Below are 20570 nucleotides of genomic sequence, written 5' to 3' on the forward strand. Positions count from 1 at the left end.
CATTCAGGTTTTTAGAGGATCTGTTGTACTAGAAAATAAGTTTTTAAATGAATGCAGTGATTCAGGTGGCAGGGAAGATTGAGCTGTTTGAGGAGCTGTTTCTTGCCTAAGGAAAAAACAGCACGAGCACAAGCATCAACACCAAATGTCTTAAAAATAAGGTTTTAAGTTTGATGAGGCAAACTAAATAGTTGTGAAGCTGTACAGTCTCGTAAGTTACGTAAAAAGGTCAATATGCTTCTTGCATTGTGAAGCAGACCGTTTCAAGATGTAGAGGATAAAAGGAGAAATAGTTTCAGAAATCAAACGGATGTTTCACACATCACATTGCTCTTAAACGCAAATGTTGAGATGCAATTCCTGGGTCCGGAACTAAAACCACTGAGGTGCTGGAAGCCTCTGTCAGGAACAGGGTAGTTTATAAGGTCCTGCCTCACGCTCTGCCTGAGTTAAATGGGTTGTTTGACCTAGTATGACCATTCTGCAAACACGTTCTAGTTAGTTGTACTAAAAACACTGATAGCAGGTTGACTGAGCTTAAAATGGAGCTGACGGTATGCATTACTTCTAACTCATTTGGTCTCATAATTAACATCTGGAATGCAGACACGGGTTCCCTTAGTCATTCTCTTCCACTCCTAGAAGGTGTGGCCATTTGTTAAATGTTCCATGTAAAGGATGCAGCTCCCTAATCCAGTAGTTAGGCCAGGTAGGCAGTGTTCCCAGCCTTTCCCTTAGCTTTGCCGGGCAGTAATAGCCTTAGCAAAGGAATGTTCTTTGACTTACTGGAAGTAAGGAGAAACTGAACCTTCTCTGTTTTGGATCTCAACTGATGCCACATGTAAAACCTACGTGCACTTAATCTAAAACAGTATTCCACTTGGCAAATACCCACTTCGGGGCCTGTAAAGAGGAGGCCTTTCCTACATAAAGTTCAGCTGTTACAGCTTTTGAAAATAAAAGCTGACTACTGTTTGGCTTTCAACACTGTTGCTAGCTTACAGCTCCTTTGAGGGCTTTGTTGATGTTACTACACTAGCTAAGGAAGAAGCTCTTTATCATACTTGTGCTTCCTGTGGTTCATTTGGGCTTAAAAAATACAACGAAAGCAACGTGCTTTAGGTTATGGGTTACATTTTGAGTTCTATCATGCTTGGTTTTCATTAATAAACTAAGTTCCAGTCAGATGGAGCTTGCAACCCAATTAAGTAGTTTCAGCATGATTGCATCAGTGGAATATGCACTGGTATCTTTTTGAACAATTATTCTTTTTACTATCAAGAGCACAGGAGCTGCTCATTATTTTGAAATAAATTGAAGATACTTTCTAAACTGGTTAACAGCCTTGGAAGAAGCTAGAAACAAGGGAAGGAAAAGTGTTCCATGTTTTTACTTTCCCTTTAGGGAAAGGATTTTTTAGAAATTTATGAAGGCTGAATATACCACTGAAAGTTGCCTATGTTAGTGATGACTATACACAAGACTGGTACAATTTTACAGGATTTGATAGTGGTATTGAGTAGCTGGGACACTACATACGTGCTTGTGAAAGTTAGTCTTAACATATGTTAGTCTTAACATCTTGCATATGAAGTTCCTCAGTTGAAAAGCAGAGAGAAGCTTTTACAAACAATCTGTTTGAAATACCAGTAAGGATAGAAATGAATTGATAGTCAAATACAAGGAATTAGTATTTGTTAATGCCTTGAAGCTTGCAGGTAACACCGTCCATGAGATATACAGTTACATATAGCGTGCCTCACTCATTAACACCTGATAGCCAGCTCAAACATAGATATAATGCAATGAATTCAACAGAAATGCATAAATAGAAATCCTTGCACTTACCTAATGCAACTTAATTGATCTGCTATTAAATATTTATCACTAAAAATTGAATGCCTAAATTTTTCATAGGCCTGTGGAATAATTTAACCTGAAAAGGGCCTCTAGAGGCCACCTAGCCCAACCCTTAGCTGAAGGCGTGTTGAATTAGATGTGGCTGCTTGGGCTGTACCCAGCTCAGTCCTGAAACAACTGCAGCCTCAGGAAAAGATGCTCCAACATTTGTCCACCACGGTTTAAAAAATAAAAAAATAAAGTGTGTAACTGTAATTTTCTGTGCTCTTATCTGTGTCTGACGGTTATGCAACTTAGAGGGGTGGGTCTCAGCTTTCTCTGCCTGTTCTGGTGAGGCAGCTGAGGACAACGAGGCCCACAGGGAGGGGGCTCAGACTAAGGCACCACAGCCCTGGAGGCTGAGGGACCTGAGGCGACATCCCTCGTACTTGAGGGGTGGGAGGTGCTCACAGCACTCGATGGTGTAATAAATGGCTCAGTCTTCAAAATAGGACTATAATCAAAGTTTACAATTTATTAAAGGAATGGAGGTAAGCAAACAGCGCTGGGTGTGCTGGGAGTCTCTGCTCCACCAAGACGCACACCAGTTACACCAAGCAGCTGATTTTTATGCTCCTGGGCTGATACATATTCATTACTACTTCTAAAAAAAAGCAGGGTTATTATAATTAGTTTCCGGAATCCAAACCCTCCTACTGGAGCATGCGTATCAGTCCCCGGTGGTCCCTCTGGGGGTCTCTGGGGGTCTCTCGTGCTGAAGGCTCATAGTCTTCCTCCCTCTTGTCCTTCTCCTTTGTCCAACTTGGCTGTATGGCAGAGACTTGTGCAACATCCCCTGCAAGCTTTGTCTTTTAGTTGTTCTTCAGCTCTCCCCGTCTCCTTAATCTCCTGGCCAGATATCAGAGACTTGAGTAGTGTCCCGTGCAATAGTCATAACAGTTAGCAGTTATTCTGAACCCCCCAGATATCAGAGACTTCAAGGAAAAGCCTACAACTACATTTCCCTTCAAGCTCTCTATTAACACGAATTGCTAAAACATTCGTTTGCAAGATACAAGAGTTATATACATTAACCACTCTGTTTTTCTGAGACTTGTGGTTATACAAGGGTCTGTAGGACAGAAGGTCACATTCATCACACCATGTGGCCCTAGCATTGTTCCATACTGACACGAATCAGATGAACATATCTCACAATGGGGAAGAGACAGAGTGCTGTGTGTGTGTGTGTCCATGCTCCTCACGGCTCAGTTTTGAGGGGATCACCCCCTGCGCCCCCTCCCCTCAGCCCTTGCCCGCCTCTAAGATGGCCGCCCCTCCCCGCGCCCGCCTCCAAGATGGCGGCGCCGCCCTCCTCCCTCCCTCCCTCCCTCCTTCTTCTCTCCCTCCTCCCCCTCTCCCCAGCCCCACGCGTGTGGCCGTGACTTCACTTCCCGGTGTGCAGCAGCCATTTTGTCTCTCCGCCGCCGCCGCTGCCCGCGCTTCTCCCTCCCTCCCGCCGCCGCGGGCCGCGCAACTCCCGTTCCCCCCGCGGGGGCCCCCCCTGCCGCATGCCCCCCGCCCCGCGGCCCGGCGCCGGCCATGTCGAGCGAGGAGAGCTACCTGGCCATCCTGCGCTACCTCACCAACGAGCGGGAGCCCTACGCGCCCGGCACGGAGGGCAACGCCAAGAGGAAGATCCGCAAGGCGGCCGCCTGCTACGTGGTGCGCGGCGGCACCCTCTACTACCAGCGGCGGCAGCGCGACCAGCAGCGCTTCGCCGAGCTGGAGGTGGTGCTGCAGGCCGAGCGCCGCGCACGCCTCATCCGCGCCGCGCACCTGGCCCCCGACGGCGCCCACCGCACCCGGCTGCAGACCTGGCAGGGCCTCTCGCAGAAGTACTGGTGGAGAGGTGAGCGGCGGCCGCGGGGGTAATAGGGTCAGGTTGGGAACAAGGAGGCGTTTCTGCGCAGGAGGAGCGGTCGGGCGTTGGGACGGGTCGCACGGGGAGGTGGTGGGGTCACCGTCCCTGGGGGGTGCAAGGAGAGGCTGGACGTGGTGCTTAGGGACAAGTTCTAGTGGGTGATGCTGATAGTAGGAGGATAGTTAAACCGGGTGATCCTGGAGGTCTTTTCCAACCTTAATGATTCTGCAATTCTGTGATCCTAGCTGTAGGGAAGCACAGAGCAGCTGTCGCGTCCCAATCCAGGTGTTGCGTACGGCCTGCTGAAGGGGATTTCTCCATTCCTACACTTGGTGTAGGATGATGGTAATCCGTTTCATGCGATCCAGTTCCACCTTTAGCCTGATAATAATCCTTTTTCAACCAGCTTGTTGAAGGCGTGCACATTTAAAACAGCAGACCCGCTATTAACTGTAGTTTTGCGCTAATCATTACATTTCCCTATTGCTTCCCATGAGAGGATAAAAGCACAGAACCAATCCTCAGCTGGGACCAGAGTCATGTCACAGCAGTTGTTGGAAACCAGTAGTGTGTAACAACCAAAATTCCCAGTTGTGGCCTTCTTTTGGCTGAGCCAATAACTTGGTACCTGTGTTCCCTCTGGATTTGGCGCTCCATTTTTACTCTTAGGCATCCATTAAACGAATCTCCAGCTTTTCAGTTGCCTGGGGCCCAATTTCTGTTTATCCTGCCTTTTTTTCCAACCACTGGTAAGAAATCTGTCGTTTTCAGCTAGTTTTCTATTTAGTATTAGAAAACTAGTATAGAAAAAATAGTATTTCTATTTTCTATCTCAATGCGTAGGCTGCTTGCTCTAGCTGCAGCCCATCCTTCCAGTCCAGCTCTCATGGATTTGAGGTGCCGATCTGTTGTGGCCGTAGCTGGGAACCAGGGAGCTGGAATGGGGCCCAGGGTCGAGAAGGGTGTTGGCAGTGGGGTCTGCAGGCAGCAGACCCTGAGAACTAGGCCTGGTTTCAGCTTGAATCAAGGAAGCGTAAAACATGTCTGGAACAGGCACAGATGTCTTGGGTTGGCAAGTCTCACATTGCCTAAAGTCTGTGTTTTCCCGATCCTTCCACAGATGCATATGCAATGATGGGACATAGCACAGTACAAAATGCTGCAAGCAGAACGAGTCTCTTGAGGTGTGATAGATTTTGAAGCATAGAGGCACAGGTTCTGTAGGCTTTTATATCGTCCTAGTGATGGAAATGAGTTTGAGTTGAAAGCTTTTATACGCTGAAAATGCCTTGGTATCTCATAGAACCTTAAGCTTAGGAACTGTTGAGTATCTAAAATTATTTAGTTATGCTTGATCGAGTACCGGAGGGGAATGCAGTTTCTTTAAACTCCAAAAATCCCAAACAGCTGATTTAAATCAGTGTTAACGATACAAGTCAGTGTCATCGCCTATAATTCAGTCGGTTCCAGTTGGCACAAGCCTTTTACGTAAGCCTTCCCATTCTTGTCCTGTTTAGTGAGGACAAACCAAGATCCACTTGTGTGGAGCTAATTGCAGGATCAATTTACAGCTTTCATTGTCTTGGGATTCTTATAGTGAATGTGTAATTTTTTATTTTTTTTTTCTAGCTTAAAATAGTCCTTCTGGGATGGTTCTGCTTCATATAGGGATCTTAAATATTTGATTGCAAATGAACTGTGGATTACAGTAAGGACAGTAAAAAGAAAGTGTAGGTGGCTGACTTCATTTTTCTTGAATAATCACTTAGTATCTTGTGGCTAATCACCTACATATTTAATTGTGAATTTAAGGTAAATTGAATGAGGATTGGAAGCCTAATTAAGCTTCATTAATTTTCCTTAGGTATTCTTAAGCAGGTTAAAGATTACATTAAAGAATGCAGCAAGTGCCAGGAAAAGCTAGATCGCTCTAGATCTCTGTCGGATCCTTCTGAAATGCTGGAGGAACTTGGACTGGATACAAAATCTCATGAAGATAGTAATGAAACAGATGATGAATCGAGTAATGCGGCATCAATCCCAGCTGCATCCCCAAAGCCTGTGAAAAAGAAGCCAGTAGCAAAGCATGAGCTTGTATTTGTAAGTACTGCTGTTCACATCTGAATGTAAATGTTCATGCATTCTTAAAAGTAGACTTACTTTCCATTGCTGTGATAATCCTGCATGATCTGACATTTTTATAAATATATTTGGTGTGTGAAAGCAGGTGACTGGTACATATTACATGAAATCAGTGATAATATACAGTCTTCAGAAAATAAAATTGCCCCTATTTATATATATATGTGTTTAGGATTCAAGGGAAATTTGATCGCAAAAATATAAGAAAAGCATCACTTACAAGATTCTCATGGAATCTCTATCTGTTCCTTAATAAATTTGCTGTATTTATATATATAAAATTCTTGATGGTGGTAACTGGGGGCTCATAGACGTGTAAAGACTTGAATCTAGAAATTGTTTCACGTTGTAGCATTGAAAGATACAGTCCAAAGCACTGTTTGAATATGTCCTCCCGTTTTTCCAGTTGTCTGTTTAAACTTTTTTGGGGGAGCGTAAGAGTTGGCACATTTGGGGGGGGGGGGGGCGGAAAGAGAGAATAATAGTAAGATGGTACAGGCTTGAACTGCTTTTATGTTTTCAGCAAATAATCCTTTTCTGTGTTTCAGTGTGAATGCTTACAAAGGCAGAGTCTAAATGTAATGAAGTTCTCGTAATGTTGTTTATGACAGGTTGACAGTAAGGGCCTTGTGAAGCAGTCATCTTCCAAACATTGTCTGTCAGTCTTAAACCAACTGAATCAGCAGAGGCTTTCCAATCAGTTCTGTGATGTGACTCTGCTGATTGAAGGAGAGGAGTACAAAGCTCACAAATCTGTCTTGGCAGCCAACAGCGAGTACTTCCGAGAGCTCTTCATTGAAAAGGGAGCTGTCACTAGTCATGAAGCTGTAGTGGATCTGTCAGGTGAATTGTTGTGGGTTTTGAAGATAGAAATCTTAATATCTGAAGTAAGGTGTACAGTGTTTGATTCAGTCTCTTTTGAGTGTTCAAGACAACAAAATATTTTATCTTTTTTTTCTTTTAATCTAAAATTATTTTGTATGGTTTTTAATGCTAAAATGATTGCTCCTGTTTTTGCATAATTTGATCTCCCATACTGAATTGACCATGGAATTCCATCTCATAATTTCTGAGAAGCTTTGGATTTATTTATTTATTTTTAGCTTGCTTAGGTGTGTTTTCTCCTTCTATTAGTCATAGACGTTAAAGAAAGGGGGCATAATCCAAATGCTTGAATACATCAAGAGGAGGTGTTCACTAGCTTCTCACAGAACTGTTTTGCTGAGCAAATACTACCTTGTCTCATGTCTGGAAAACAGTGCTATACATGTTTCTGCTTATTTGTCAAACCTCCTGTTACCTTTAAGATAGGAGATAATCCTAAAATCAATGTTCCAAAAATAACTTTGAAGTGGTGAAGCATATTGTACAGAACTTAAATGTTCTGTTGCTTTCCTGTTACTTTCTTAGCTGTCTGTCTTTGCATGAGCAATGGATTTCTATGATGGTGCAGAAGGTCCCCCAAATTCATTATTTCATTTATGATTTTTTTGAACTGTGGAAAATTATAACAAATGCTTCTTTAGAAGCATTTTTATCTATATATACATAATTTTTTTCAGTAGCCACTTCCTTGACTTATTTTTCTGCAGCATCAATTGTTGCTTAACTCCAGACTGCTTTCTGAATGTAGCAGCCCAGAAAGATTTCAGCTAAATTAGGACTAATCTGCTTCAAAAACATTGTGGCCCTCCTAGCATCTTGAAACAATCTTTTTCAGAATTTTGTTGTGAAACTACCTTAATTTTACTTGTTAAAAAAAAGTTGTCTTGAGTTTGACTTCCGCAATATATATAAGGAGGATTTTTTTGTGTAAATGACAATGAACTGAGTCTGAATGGAGGGGCTTCAATGGTATTCCTGAGCGTGTTTCATTCTTAATTTCAGACTTAACTGTATCAAAGACAAACTGTTTTATCCTTTCTGGGGTATTTTGGTGTAACAAGGGGGTCGTCAGTGTTTGATCTAATCTCTTGTTTTATTTCTGATAGGGTTTTGCAAGTCGAGCTTCCTCCCACTCTTGGAATTTGCTTATACTTCAGAATTAACTTTCGACTTCTGTAGTATGGCAGAAGTGGCCATGCTTGCCCGGCACCTCTTCATGTCAGAGGTTCTTGAAATCTGTGAGAACGTGCACAAACAGATGGAAGAGAAACAAATTACAGTGTACCAAAAGGGAGACATTCACACAGTAGAGTCAACACAAAGTTTAGCAGAGCAGATCGGAGTGGAGATGCCCCTCCTGCATGGTGCTGAGCAGCCTCTGCCAGCAGAGCTGGCGGCCCATGAAGTGACAGCAGTTGTGAACGGAGCTCCTTCCTCTGCTGGGCCCGAGGAGGCAGCAGCACCCCAGCCTCACCTCCTGCCCCCACAGCCTGCAGAAGCCACTCCTGACGGCCTTTCAAAGCCTTTGGAGCAGTGTGAAACAACTGAACATTTTATCAAAATAGAGCTGGTGGAGAACGTTTCAAACAGCACTGTGGTTGTCAGACAGGCTGAGCCATCGGTTGCGGAAGCCATGGACGCAGACGGTCAAGTGGAAATGGAGCTAAATGAAAGCTGTCAAGCAAATGTAGAGATGGCTCCAGAAGACTCCTCGGAAATGCTCAAGGAAAAAGATGGCAGGCAAAGTAAAGAAGAGAGCGTTTTGGCTTCACAACCAGAAGGCATGGCTTCCAGCCAGGATGATACTTATAAAAGCAAGCTTCGCCAGCGTTCTGTTAGCGAAGGTGGATATATCAGATTGCATAAAGGAATTGAAAAAAAGCTGCAAAACAGAAAGACAAATCCGAAATCTGCAATACAGCAGGTATTCTATCTCTGTTTAAGCCTGTTGGCGGTAATCATCCTGTGTTTCCACACCAGTCTGAAAAGACCATTTCCCATTTCCAAGCATTGTCTGGCAAATGCTTTAAATGTTTTCTTCTTTTGAGAAATCAACGTTACTGCAAACCAAAGTAACATCTAAGATGTGACACTTGGGGGAGGGGTGAGGGGGATGGGAAATCAAAATTCTTTCCAGACTGGAGACATTTACGACGTTTGGTATTTTTAGCCTCGTGTGAGTATCTCCATCGTAGCTTTTCGTGTCTGGACAGCAGGTGATACCTGTTCCCTAAAATTCTTAATGATCTGGCTATTTCTTAGCTGTATGTCAGTGACAGACAAATACAAAAATATCTTGTTCAATTATAGAAGTGAGGCTCTACGTTTATTAAGACTTGAAAATGGAGCCTGGCATCCTGGGTAGATCTTAAGACATAGTCATAAATCATAACAATCCAGTCCTGCTACCCTTAGGTTGGGATTAGTTGGTTTAATGAGAAAAAAATGTCCAAAGATTACTGATATTAAAAGCACTCAGATGTAGTTAAAGCTTGGTAATTTTTTTTTTTTTCTTCTTCTTAATGAAACAGCAGTCTTATTATTTGCCTTTCAGGAGCCTTTCCTCTTCTAGTGCCTGTAGATAGGTGGCATTCACCACACAGAGCACTAGTTCATTCAGTTTTGTGAGAGTAGGCTTTGCTTTACTCCTTCCAGAGGCAGCAAATGTTACAAAGAACTGTTGCTTTCCAGAGGTGTTCTTTGAAGCATTTAAATAGTAGATCCGTCCCTCTGCTCTGAGAGATTGTTACCCTTGTAGATAGAAATTGTAGCATTAGTCTTCTTTTACCTCTGGTCATTATGAAGACCGGATGTTAAAACTAGCACAGTCCAAATATTTGAGCACCCAATTTGTGATTTCAGTTTATCTGTTTGGAGAGGGGGAGCTCTTTCAGGAGCAGGTCCTGTTAGCTTCACAGTTTTTAAATCCCCTCCTCTTGATGGAGAAGGTCTCCAGACAGCATCCACGTATGGGGGAAAAATGTTTTAGGTAATTGCTCAGAATTGGAATTAGGAATAGGTTTCTACTTTCATAACTGATCTCTTAATTTTTCACCTTTTTGTCTCATGCTTTCCTCAACTCCCACCATGACACTGGATGTTGTATAAGTGTTAGAAAATAGACGCTCCTCCTTGAGTTCCTAGTTTTGATCCTGGAAGAATAACAGTAAAGAGAAATTGCAAGGAAATGCTGCTGACTTGAACTAGCATAATTGCAGTTGGCATGGATAAAAGCATGCTTTGTATGAATGGGTGATTTTCCAAGCTCTTATTAATCATCAACTGGACAAAATGATTTTTGTGGCTTCCTAATTTGGCCAAGTTTGCATAACTTTTCAGAGCAACAGCAAGACATAAAAGAGTCTGAAAACGTTGTCCCTGTGTTGAGTTTATTTGTGTGAGACAAGGAAAGGCTAGCGTGTTTTCAAAAACTGCTAGATATTTCACTTGTTGGAGAAATGGGGAGAAGAAATGGGGATGCAATGTACTGTTTTTTCCCCTTGCCTTATTCTCAGAAACCTGAAGGGGAGATGCTTGATACAAGAAATTTCAGCCTGATCACTTAAGGTATGGATTTTAAAGAACTTGACAGCAAGTTTCTGCAAAGGAAAATGAGATTGCCAGCTCAAGGTAGCACTGCCAATACCTCACACAAACATTCAAGCTGGAATGCCCTTAACTGGAAAGAGCTTTGCTCAAATACTGTCAAATTTTTTACATGTTATTAGTAACTGTTCTTGCTGGCTGGTAAGAATGTATTAGGCCACTCTTTTTATGTCTAATTTGATAACTTCTGAAGTAAGTCTTGAAAAGGAAAGCTGAAGTGAAGGACATGGTTGGAAACGTTTTATAGAAGTTATGACTGGAAGTATTTGTGGTTCCTCTCTAACTATCACTTAGCTTTTGTGTTTAGCCAGTTACTCAGGGAGGGCTGGTTGGATCCGAAGTGGTAAGTTGTCTATCTGTAATTACAGTTAGCTTGTGGTTGTGAAAGAAGACCATTTTTCCTACCATAATCTCTCTGGATTTTCAGTGATCTGAAAAAGCTTAATTTTCCAGTGGCTACATAAACTAAGCGAGATTGGGTGATGTTACTGTAACGTGAAGAAACATAAGCTTTTATCACTGGCTACATTGTGTTTCATACTTCTGCAAGAAGTTCATTCACTGGTTATGTTTTTCCAATTTAGGTTGCCATGAAGCTGGTACAGAGAGGGAAAAAAATGAAACAGCCCAAAAGAGAGACCACAGAAAATAATGAAGTAGAAGCTCAGCACAAATGCACGGAGTGTGGAATGGTGTTCCAGCGGCGCTATGCACTTATAATGCACACACTAAAACACGAAAGATCTAAAGATTATAAATGCCCAGTAAGTCTTTTTTTGTCTGTAAACCTTGCTATTAAAATTATTTTTCTCGTCTCTTTTAGTATTTTGCATTTGTTTTCTTTACAGACTTCAGAGACGGACAGAGCCTTGATCTAAATGGGTAAAATGTAGTGCAGCCACATGGCCTGACAGCATTGTGTGGCACGAGAGTGCCTGCACTGCTCATGGTACTGGGTGGGCTTTACTTTTAACCTTACTGGTAAATTTACAGTTGTATTTAGATTATCCTGGGAGTTACTTCTTACTGGGAAGTGATCAACGGCTCTGTCAGTAGCCTTAAAAAGCCAACGCTTAATTCTATTAATTAACCTGAAAAAAAAGTCTGTTGGAGTCAAATTACAGACCTATGCAATCAGATTACTACATTTAAAATCTTTGATTTACCTTTTTTGAAATAGCTTTGAAATACTGCATGAAGATTGAAGTTACGTTTTCTTTCCTAGTTGTGTAAAAAAGAATTCCAGTATGGTGCCTCCCTGCGAGCTCATCTTGTCCGACACACACGGAAGACTGAAGTGAACACTGCAGCTTCTAGCGTAGAAGAGACAGGCATGTCTTCAGTGAAAGGGAGAACTAAACGGGAATTTGTATGTGATATCTGTGGCAGAACTCTACCTAAGCTCTATTCTCTCAGGATACATATGCTCAAACATACAGGTGTAAAACCACATGCATGCAAGGTAAAGAGAAAGTTCTTTTACTTGGTAATCACGTCAGTAATGTATTTGATACTTTAGTTATTGACCCTCTGTCCTACAAGTTAGGTTAATTTAGGTCATTTCACAATGGGAAAAAATAACATAAAGTTGCTGATGAAAGTTCTTGTAGTTGGAGACTGTAATCTAGAATTCAGCTGGAAGCTTGAATCATGGAATTCAATACTCCTATGTCTAGAAAATGTCTTCGCTTGAGCGTTCTTTTTTAACAGACCATTTTTGCTACTGGTGAGGAATCATAGGCTTGGTCATCCTTGTTACTAAGAAATACAGGAGTTGATATTGTGTTTGGAGCTAACAGGTTTTCAAAACTGATCTGTTGAAATATTCTGTGGGTTTGTTTTTTGTCCTCTTTGATTGGATCTGGATTTTTTTTTTAGGTTTGTGGAAAGACCTTTACATATAAGCATGGATTAAAAATGCACTTAGCTCTCCATGAAGTACAGAAACAGTTCCAGTGTGACTTGTGCGAGAAGTCCTTTGTCACTAAAAGAAGTCTTCAGGAACATATGAGCATTCATACTGGTAAGTAGTCAGAATTGCTTTGGATGGCTTTTGTGTGCTGGTGAACTTTAACATTGTTCTTTAATGCCAAAGGAACCATTGAAAAATAAAGTAGTTTTTCGTCCTGGTTTTGACTTAGACATAATTATTCATTTATATTTCTCCTTTGGGCTTGTTTTATCATAGCTTAAGATTATTATGCAAATATTCTATACTAGAACAGGGAGTTGTAGTTAGTCTGTTCCTACTTTTTTATGCCTGTGTCATGTGAATTCAACAAAGATAAGCAAGAGTCTAGAACGTTTCTGAGCAATTATACTTTCAGTCTGTCCTTTCAGAGGAGAACTTGCTAAATTGAAACTCTGAGAAACTCCGGGTGTTGTTTCAAGATTTCTGCTTGTACTAAAAAAAACATTTCTAAAGCAAGAATGTATTATTTGTTGCACAGCTATTTTAAATGATTGAGTGAAAGATATTTTTAAACATGAGCAATGCTTCAGGATTTATTCCTATTTTAATAGGTTATATGCTCTTTAAGATTGTGTACTTTCTCATGGGATACTGTTTGTGTGATCTATGAACTAGTTATTTTCTGTGAGAGCTCTCATTTCAAAGGAATAAAATCTTTTTCTTCAAAACTTGTACAGTAGGACAGCAGTTTAAAAGCTGTACTTCTAACTAAGAAATACAGGACTTGTATTCTAATTTCAGAAGTTTTATACTGAAATTTTATAAAAACTGGCATCTTGAAAGATCTTGGCATGTAAAAGATGATGTTTCTTTTGTCCAAGATGAGCAGTTTTTAACTATGTTGTAATATGTAGAAGTTGTCTGTTTCCTGAGTTGGGAGGAATCAGAAGAAAGAGCCTGTACCAAAAGTGGAGGAATTTATGTTAGTACTCAAGAATCATGAAGAGATGAATTGGAGCTGAAAGCTCCTCTTTTGAAGTGGTGTTCCACAAATTCAAGGTGTGAGTCACCCACAGGCAATGCTGCGCATTGCTGGAGAAATTGCGTATTGTATGAAAACAGGCAATTGTTTTTCACACGAGGGCAGTTTTTTTTTTAAACTGTTCACATTTCATGGCTAATCAGCTATACTGTTGTACCCTGTGTTTAGAAACATGCAGTGAAGTCACTGGGAGTTGTTACTCTCCCTTCCATCTATGACTACATTGGCACATTAAAAAATACACTTGAAAATTCCATCTGTGTGTAATTAAACTAACTTCTTTTTGTAGCACTGCTCTGTTTACTTCAGATAAACTACATAGGAAGAAAAAACACTCACAAAGCATCCCAGAGAGATGGAGGCCTGGCTTTGTAACTTGTTTGCTTGTGTTTTTTTGTCAGGAGAATCCAAGTACCTTTGCTCCATCTGTGGAAAGTCTTTCCACAGGGCTTCAGGACTCAGTAAACACATAAAGAAACACCAGCCAAAACCTGAAGTTCGTGGATATCAGTGTACTCAGTAAGTTGTTAGTTATTATGGTGTTTTGTTCTTTTGGTTTGTTGTTGGGGTGGTTTTTGTCCTTATTTTGCTTCAAGATGAAAAGCAGATCCTGGTTATAGAACAAAAGTTCATTGGCCTGCAATGAGATTTGTAAAACACGAGTGTTATAAAAAATAATGGGACTTCTGTTAATATATGAATTGGAGAGCAACACCTTGGGATTTTTAATTGTTACGTACTTTCATATAGTTATGTTTTAATGAGTATGTTTGCACTTGGAGCTGTAGTAAGTAGCCCTGTGGTTTTAAAGCTCCCCTGTAGGACAGATAGAGCGGTAAGCTTGTCGGAGACAAAGGGTCTTCAGCCTGCTTTTGTCTTTCTTTAATCTGATAGTTAGTTTTGGTTGCATATGAAAATGTCCTATTAAAGTCTGTGATGTAATGTACTTGTGTGCACTGCAATATACACTATGTTTGGCAAACAGCTGTGCAGGAGTATCTAGATTACAGATACAGATTAAGGCTCACCGGCTATTTTTAACCTGATTATAAAACTTATATGACTACTTGAAAGTCAGTAAAAATGTGTTTCATAGGGTGTTTACAAATCATGATGTTTTTCATATGACCAAGCAGACTATAGGAGAACCTTTCAATTAACCTGTAGGAGCACAAGTGGTACTTAATTTCCAAAGTCTCAGTTAGGTCTTTGGAAAACTGACAGGTATTTAATGGGGCTGTACTATTTATGATTGCCTGTATGTAGCTTGTGGTATTAATGAAAACCTGTATCAAAAATATTTGTAATGTATCTCTGGTAGTACAGCTGTACAAATATTTCCTAACTGCTGAAAACTCATTTTAATTCTGTCTGCAGTGTTCTTGTTGAGTGGTTTGTAGTACTAAAAATGTAGATCTCAAAAATTCCAAGAAGAAAGCTAATAGGATCCACATCAGGACAGAATTAGTTAATGAAACATTACAGGGAAGACAATTTTGGTTTTGAAAGAGTTATATTAAAAATAGATATTCAAGGCAGTAGTCATGGATGCAACATCACTTCGAATGAAAATGTATTTTGATTCCTCAACTCCTTCAAAACAGACACAACCCTTGCTTCTTATAGAATTTAGATCTATTCTAGGAATATAATTCATGTCACAAGTGGTTTAGAGAGCTTCACTAAGCTACAAGTAGGCTTCATTTTTCTACTACATTGGCTTGGTATGTAAATCGTCCAGCCATGCTTGAGTTTGAGCTTCTGGCCCAGTTAAATAAAGCTTCACACAAGGTACTTTGCTAAAAGTAGAAGTAGATATTAGATTAAATCACAGCAGTGTGTGAGTGTCAGAGGGTGGTGGTCATGGTTCATTTTTTTACTTCTGAAATTAATACTTCTCTAAGGGATTTTCTAAATACGCTGTCCATGAGAACACCAAGTACCAACATCTGTGAAGACCCTTAGGGATGTGGAAACCCAGAATCCCTGAGAATCCCATTTGAAATGGAGCTGTTGGTGGTTTTGTTGTTGTTTTTTCTAGCCTAGGAGAAGATTGTTCAGGCAACTCAGGGACTATACCCTACTTAATTTCTCTAAAGCATAGAAGGCTTTTTTCTTACCATTCCAGGGTACCCAATCTTTGTGAAGTGTGATATTACAAGTTTTGTTCTTGTATGGAAGCTTTTTTCTCTTCAGATTCCACTTAGTTAGAATTCAGAGATTCCCTCTTTCCAGAGGTGGTTGAGCTACAAAATGTAAATCCTCTACAGTGGACTTGGAAGTCCATGAATAACTTTGCTTGTTGGCCTTTCTCTGCACTCCGTCCTTTCTCAAGTCGTACAGTGTGTCATGATACATGAGGAAGAGATGTAGAAGAAGAGGTCTGTAAGGCAAAATATCTTTCAAAGATAAAGCATGTTTTTGGCTGGACTACCCCTGTAGTTTTTACACCAAGAGAAATTTGTTATTTTATGTAGTCACACTATGGGAAGATATAAATGAAGAAAAACTCTAGGAATTTAGTTTTAGACATATTCAAACTTCACACTAAAGAATGAACATCACTAATCTTAGATACATTCTTGTAGAATCCTGAATTTGTTTTTTAATTTCTGAAAAAAATATACTTCAGCATTACAGAAAAAAACCACCCAGATATGTTATCTTTGTTTTATTATTTAATCCTCTTTGGTAATCCTCTTTGGTAAGGGAGGAAACAACTGTTAGAACCCTCATAGTAATTCCTAAGATCTAATATACCTTTTTGATGTCTTTCAGCCAGTCTGCCTTTGATTAATCCTCGTAATAAAAACAGAAGGAATATAATCATCAATAATAGACAAAAATGTTTCAGAACGATGTCCTCAAATGGTATTTCAGATTTTCAGATAGGATGCTCTTCCTTTTAATTTCCCCTGGTTTGGAAAGAGTTTATGACACTACAGGTCTTCAAGTGTTCAATTGCTGTTACAGAAGGGGATTTCTGTGCCTTGGAAATCAGGATTACCAAGATCTTGCTGATATAGAATGCTACAACCTTTGCTGTTACAGGTGTGAAAAGAGTTTCTACGAAGCTCGAGATCTCCGGCAGCATATGAATAAACACTTAGGTGTGAAGCCATTTCAGTGCCAGTTCTGTGGAAAATGTTACAGTTGGAAGAAAGACTGGTATTCTCATGTAAAGTCTCACTCTGTTACAGACCCTTATAGGTAAGAGGAAATAATTGAGATGTAAGAAATTATAATGCCACAGCCCTAGATTAGTCACCAAGGAACTGCCTAATCCGTGGTTCAAGTACTGATTGATTGACCTTGACTGGGGCGTTGAGTTCTTGAGAATGTGGATGGGTGACTTCAAATAGTGTGGTCAAACTGGTAATCTGCTGGCACAATCCTGGGACTAACACATGTGAAGTCATAAGAGAATAAGTATAATTAGTAAAGTTATGCTTTGTATGCAATCTTGCTTCTCTAGAATGGTAAGTGGAAGTTCTGTGGCTATTAATAAGAGAAAATGTGGCTTTTACAGTCCAGTGGCATTTTTAGTTATGGAAATAGCTGTCATGAAGAAATATACCCATTAAACTTTACCTACATCAATTCAAGTACACTTTTATTTTAAAAACTTTAAGATAAGTGTAGGATAATGGTTTTAACTCTCATTTTACATGCTCTAGGTGTAATGTATGTGGTAAAGAATTTTATGAGAAAGCCTTGTACAGAAGGCATGTAAAGAAAGCCACACATGGTAAAAAAGGAAGAGCAAAACAAAATCTTGAACGAGTTTGTGAGCATTGTGGAAGAAAATTCACGCAGCTCCGGGAATATAGGAGGCACATGAACAATCATGAAGGTATGTAGAAAGCAAATAGTTATGGCATTCTCCTACCCTTAAAAGCATTGTGAAGAAAAGGGTTGTTATGGGTTATCTTGGAATCTGTGTGTCTTGTGATGCAGAACACACAAGTTCTTACAGATTGTCCAGTTAGTTTTATGCTTATCCTGATTAATTAACTTTCTTCTGGTGATTCCTAGAGGCGCTGCTGGCATCTTTCTAAAACTGTAGCCACACAGTCCCAGTACCATTTGTCTTTCTCAAACTGTAATGGAAAAATTATTTTAGAAGCAATAGGAAAAAAAAATATGTATCTGGCAAAGAAAGAATTGCATGTAGTGCTTTGAAAGTTGCATATGGCTAGTAAAATATTCCTCAAACAGGAGAGTGATTGGCTTGAATTTAGAAGAAGGACCACTGGAGATTGATTAACTTCTTGATGTATAACTAGTAGTAAGCTTTATAATGTTTGGGGAAACTACAAAGATACTTCATAATTTTAAAAGTATATGCATTTTTTACTTCAGCGGTGAAGTGTGATCTTCAGTATTTGGTTATTCCAGCTGTTTGAAGTCTGTAATACAGAGATGCATCTTCAGGGGAAAAATAATTAAAAAAAAAAAAAAACTTTTTTGAAGCTTATCTCCTTTTAAAAAGCTGTTACATCTCTAACTACTGGAATAGAGATTCATTCTAAGTACAGTGAGTCCTGGATACTGGATACCTAGCCTAAACTTACAGTGACTGCTATGGAGAAAAAGCCAGTTAAAATAGTGCTTGTCACCACCCACATGCTCCATTAGATAATACAGGCCACAGAGTTTGCACATTATAAGGGAGAATAAGATGATACGAACACCATGTGCAGAATTTGAACATATGTGGTGTGGAGGAGGAAGAAAAAAAAAGCTGTAGATGGCCTTATCAACTAACTAGAATAGGTGCTGATTTGTTGAGAGGTATATAGAAAGATTTACAGAAACGAGGTGTGACTAGGAATGCAAGCGACATATTCTAATAAGTAAAACATGGTTTCAGAAGTAAATTGTTTTTGCTTGTGATGCCTTCATTTTACATTAAGCTGTATGCACTTAAGATCGTGCATCTGCATGAAAAGGAATGTTTAAAAAAGAATGAGAAGACATTAGTTTGCAAGAGCACTTGTGGAAATGATAATCTTACCATTTAATGCATTATCCTTACGTTATACTGTAATACAGAAATGGTAAGATCTTTTTCTTGTTTGGAAAAATTTGAACTACTTGTACCATTTCATTGTGCTTTTATACTACTGTCCTCCCTGTCGTTTCTCACCATCATGCATACATAATTATAAATGCTGATAGTCATTTTTTTCTCTGCTTTCCATTTGAAAACAGGTGTGAAGCCATTTGAATGTCTAACTTGTGGAGTAGCCTGGGCTGACGCGCGTTCCCTGAAGCGTCACGTAAGGACGCATACTGGAGAACGGCCGTATGTCTGCCCAGTCTGCAACGAGGCTTACATAGATGCCCGGACGCTGCGGAAGCACATGACCAAGTTCCACAGAGACTACGTACCCTGCAAAATTATGTTGGAAAAAGATACTCTTCAGTTTCATAACCAGGGGACGCAGGTGGAGCACGCCATCAGCATTTTAGCAGCAGACGTGCAGGAACAAGAAACTGAAATTAGTGTTGGTGGTGAGGAGGTGGAGACTCTGGTAGTGACAGGAGACACACTTGAAGCAATTGAAGCTGTTGCAGCTACTGAAGAATGTACATCAGTCTCCACTCTTTCTGACCAAAGCATCATGCAGGTGGTAAATTATGTACTGGCACAACAGCAAGGACAAAAAATGGCAGAAGTCACACAGGCCATGGAAACCGTAGAGGTAGAAGTAGCCCAAGTTGCAGAGAAAGAGTGAATACAGAACATAAGAAAGAGCAAGGAGACTGAGGTCTTACGATACATGACAGCTAAATATGAACTGGGTATCTGAGGCTTACAGATACCTACTCGCACTGTTAATCTCCAGTACTGAATTTCTTGGTTACGAAATATTGCACGATGCATTACAGGGCAAAAGTTAAGATGCTTCAGTGTAGTCCAAGGCTTTGATGGCTAAGATACCTGCACTGGTCATAACTATTTTTTAAAAAATGTTGGAATAATATTGTTTCCTGTGTCATGGAGTATCATGCTGTAAATTAAAGTATCTATAAAGTGGCTGCACTAAAATCTAGAAATGTACAATTGGTAGCATTTTTTACTTATTTTTACGTGCATTTAATCAAGTTTGTGAGTGAATGACCATCATAGGGTTTCATCTCTTTACTCCCTAAAACAAGGCAATGGTGGAGTGTTCCATGCAGTGCGTGCTTTATGTGACAAAATCTGAGGCTTTTGTCTTTAGGCAGGTGCACCATCTGCAATTAGTGAATCCTAGTTCTGAAGAACTTGTTTAAATTCCAGATCACCGGGGGCAGGTTCATGGTTCAGCAAAACAATGAGGGAAGGGGTTCCAATGAGGTCTGAGCATGTGGTACCCTGAGATCAGGAACTGAAATTCTCTAGAGGATATCCTAATGAGGGGAAACAACTTCTCTAAGTAAACTGCTTCTTATTTGTGAGAGGAGCTTACACTTCATCCTGCGTGCACAGCTATATTTAGGTTAATGGTGGTCAGTTGTGTAGAGGAACCTATGGTTTGCGTTATACATATCCAAAGCAGGCAACCTAATGCTGGATGCTTATACTCTTACATTAAATGTGATGCAGAAACATTCAATTGAAAGGAGTATAGTGGCATTTTTTTGTGAGAAGGGGCATATAAGTATGCTGAAGTCCCACTAGTTAGGAACTGATCTTGTGTTATATTGTTGACGAGAAGAGCTCTGATAATTCCCAAATGGGACACATAGCCACGTCAAAGGAAACAACTATGAAAGTCTTAGCATCAGGTAAGAATTAGTCTCAAAATTACAAGAGTCTCCAGAAGACCTTACTACGGATGCTCTAACAAATACTTCTAAGGCAAGCTAATTACTCAGTGTTGTATCACATTGATGGAAGGATTTTCTTCCTAGGCTTTCCTGCTAGTAAGCATGAATCACAGCCATGCTTGACCAAGCTGATTTAATACTATGTACAGTGCACGCATCAAGGTGTGGGTTCTTTAATTGTTCTTGTTTTTTTTTTTATTTATTTTTTTAATAAGTGTCTTTCAGGAGATCATGGAATGTCCTAGACACAGGAAGAACCAGAACTGTGTTCTTTTAAACTATTTTCAGTTTCTATAGCACTATTAAATGCTTTCCAACTTTGACAGCAGCAGGGTATCCAAGGAGCCAGAAGCCTGTAAATGCTGCAGTCACTAAAATCGTATGCATATAATGCTGTAACC

General features: G+C 40.1%; 1 protein-coding gene and 2 long non-coding RNA genes across 3 annotated transcripts; 1 reads left to right on the plus strand and 2 right to left on the minus strand.

Annotated features, from left to right (window-relative positions):
* Positions 1–308: 308 nt before the first annotated feature.
* Positions 309–3644, minus strand: LOC311438269. Its single transcript, XR_014694046.1, has 2 exons — positions 3463–3644; positions 309–2748 (listed from the first exon to the last, which is right to left on the minus strand). It is a non-coding gene; the product is annotated as an uncharacterized lncRNA (long non-coding RNA).
* ZBTB11 (zinc finger and BTB domain containing 11) lies at positions 3249–19417 on the plus strand. The gene is made up of 11 exons (XM_084522313.1): positions 3249–3751; positions 5628–5863; positions 6517–6748; positions 7897–8714; positions 10981–11160; positions 11622–11858; positions 12275–12419; positions 13752–13869; positions 16402–16560; positions 17028–17203; positions 18565–19417. Exons 1-11 carry the CDS (start codon positions 3442–3444, stop codon positions 19089–19091), a joined length of 3138 nt encoding a protein of 1045 aa, XP_084378439.1. The 5' UTR covers positions 3249–3441; the 3' UTR covers positions 19092–19417.
* On the minus strand, positions 13609–16485 carry LOC311438267. Its single transcript, XR_014694041.1, has 3 exons — positions 16111–16485; positions 15471–15733; positions 13609–13987 (listed from the first exon to the last, which is right to left on the minus strand). It is a non-coding gene; the product is annotated as an uncharacterized lncRNA (long non-coding RNA).
* Positions 19418–20570: the final 1153 nt, after the last annotated feature.

Source organism: Aythya ferina, assembly GCF_964211825.1.
Source record: "Aythya ferina genome assembly, chromosome: 1".
Classification (NCBI taxonomy): Eukaryota; Metazoa; Chordata; class Aves; order Anseriformes; family Anatidae; genus Aythya; species Aythya ferina.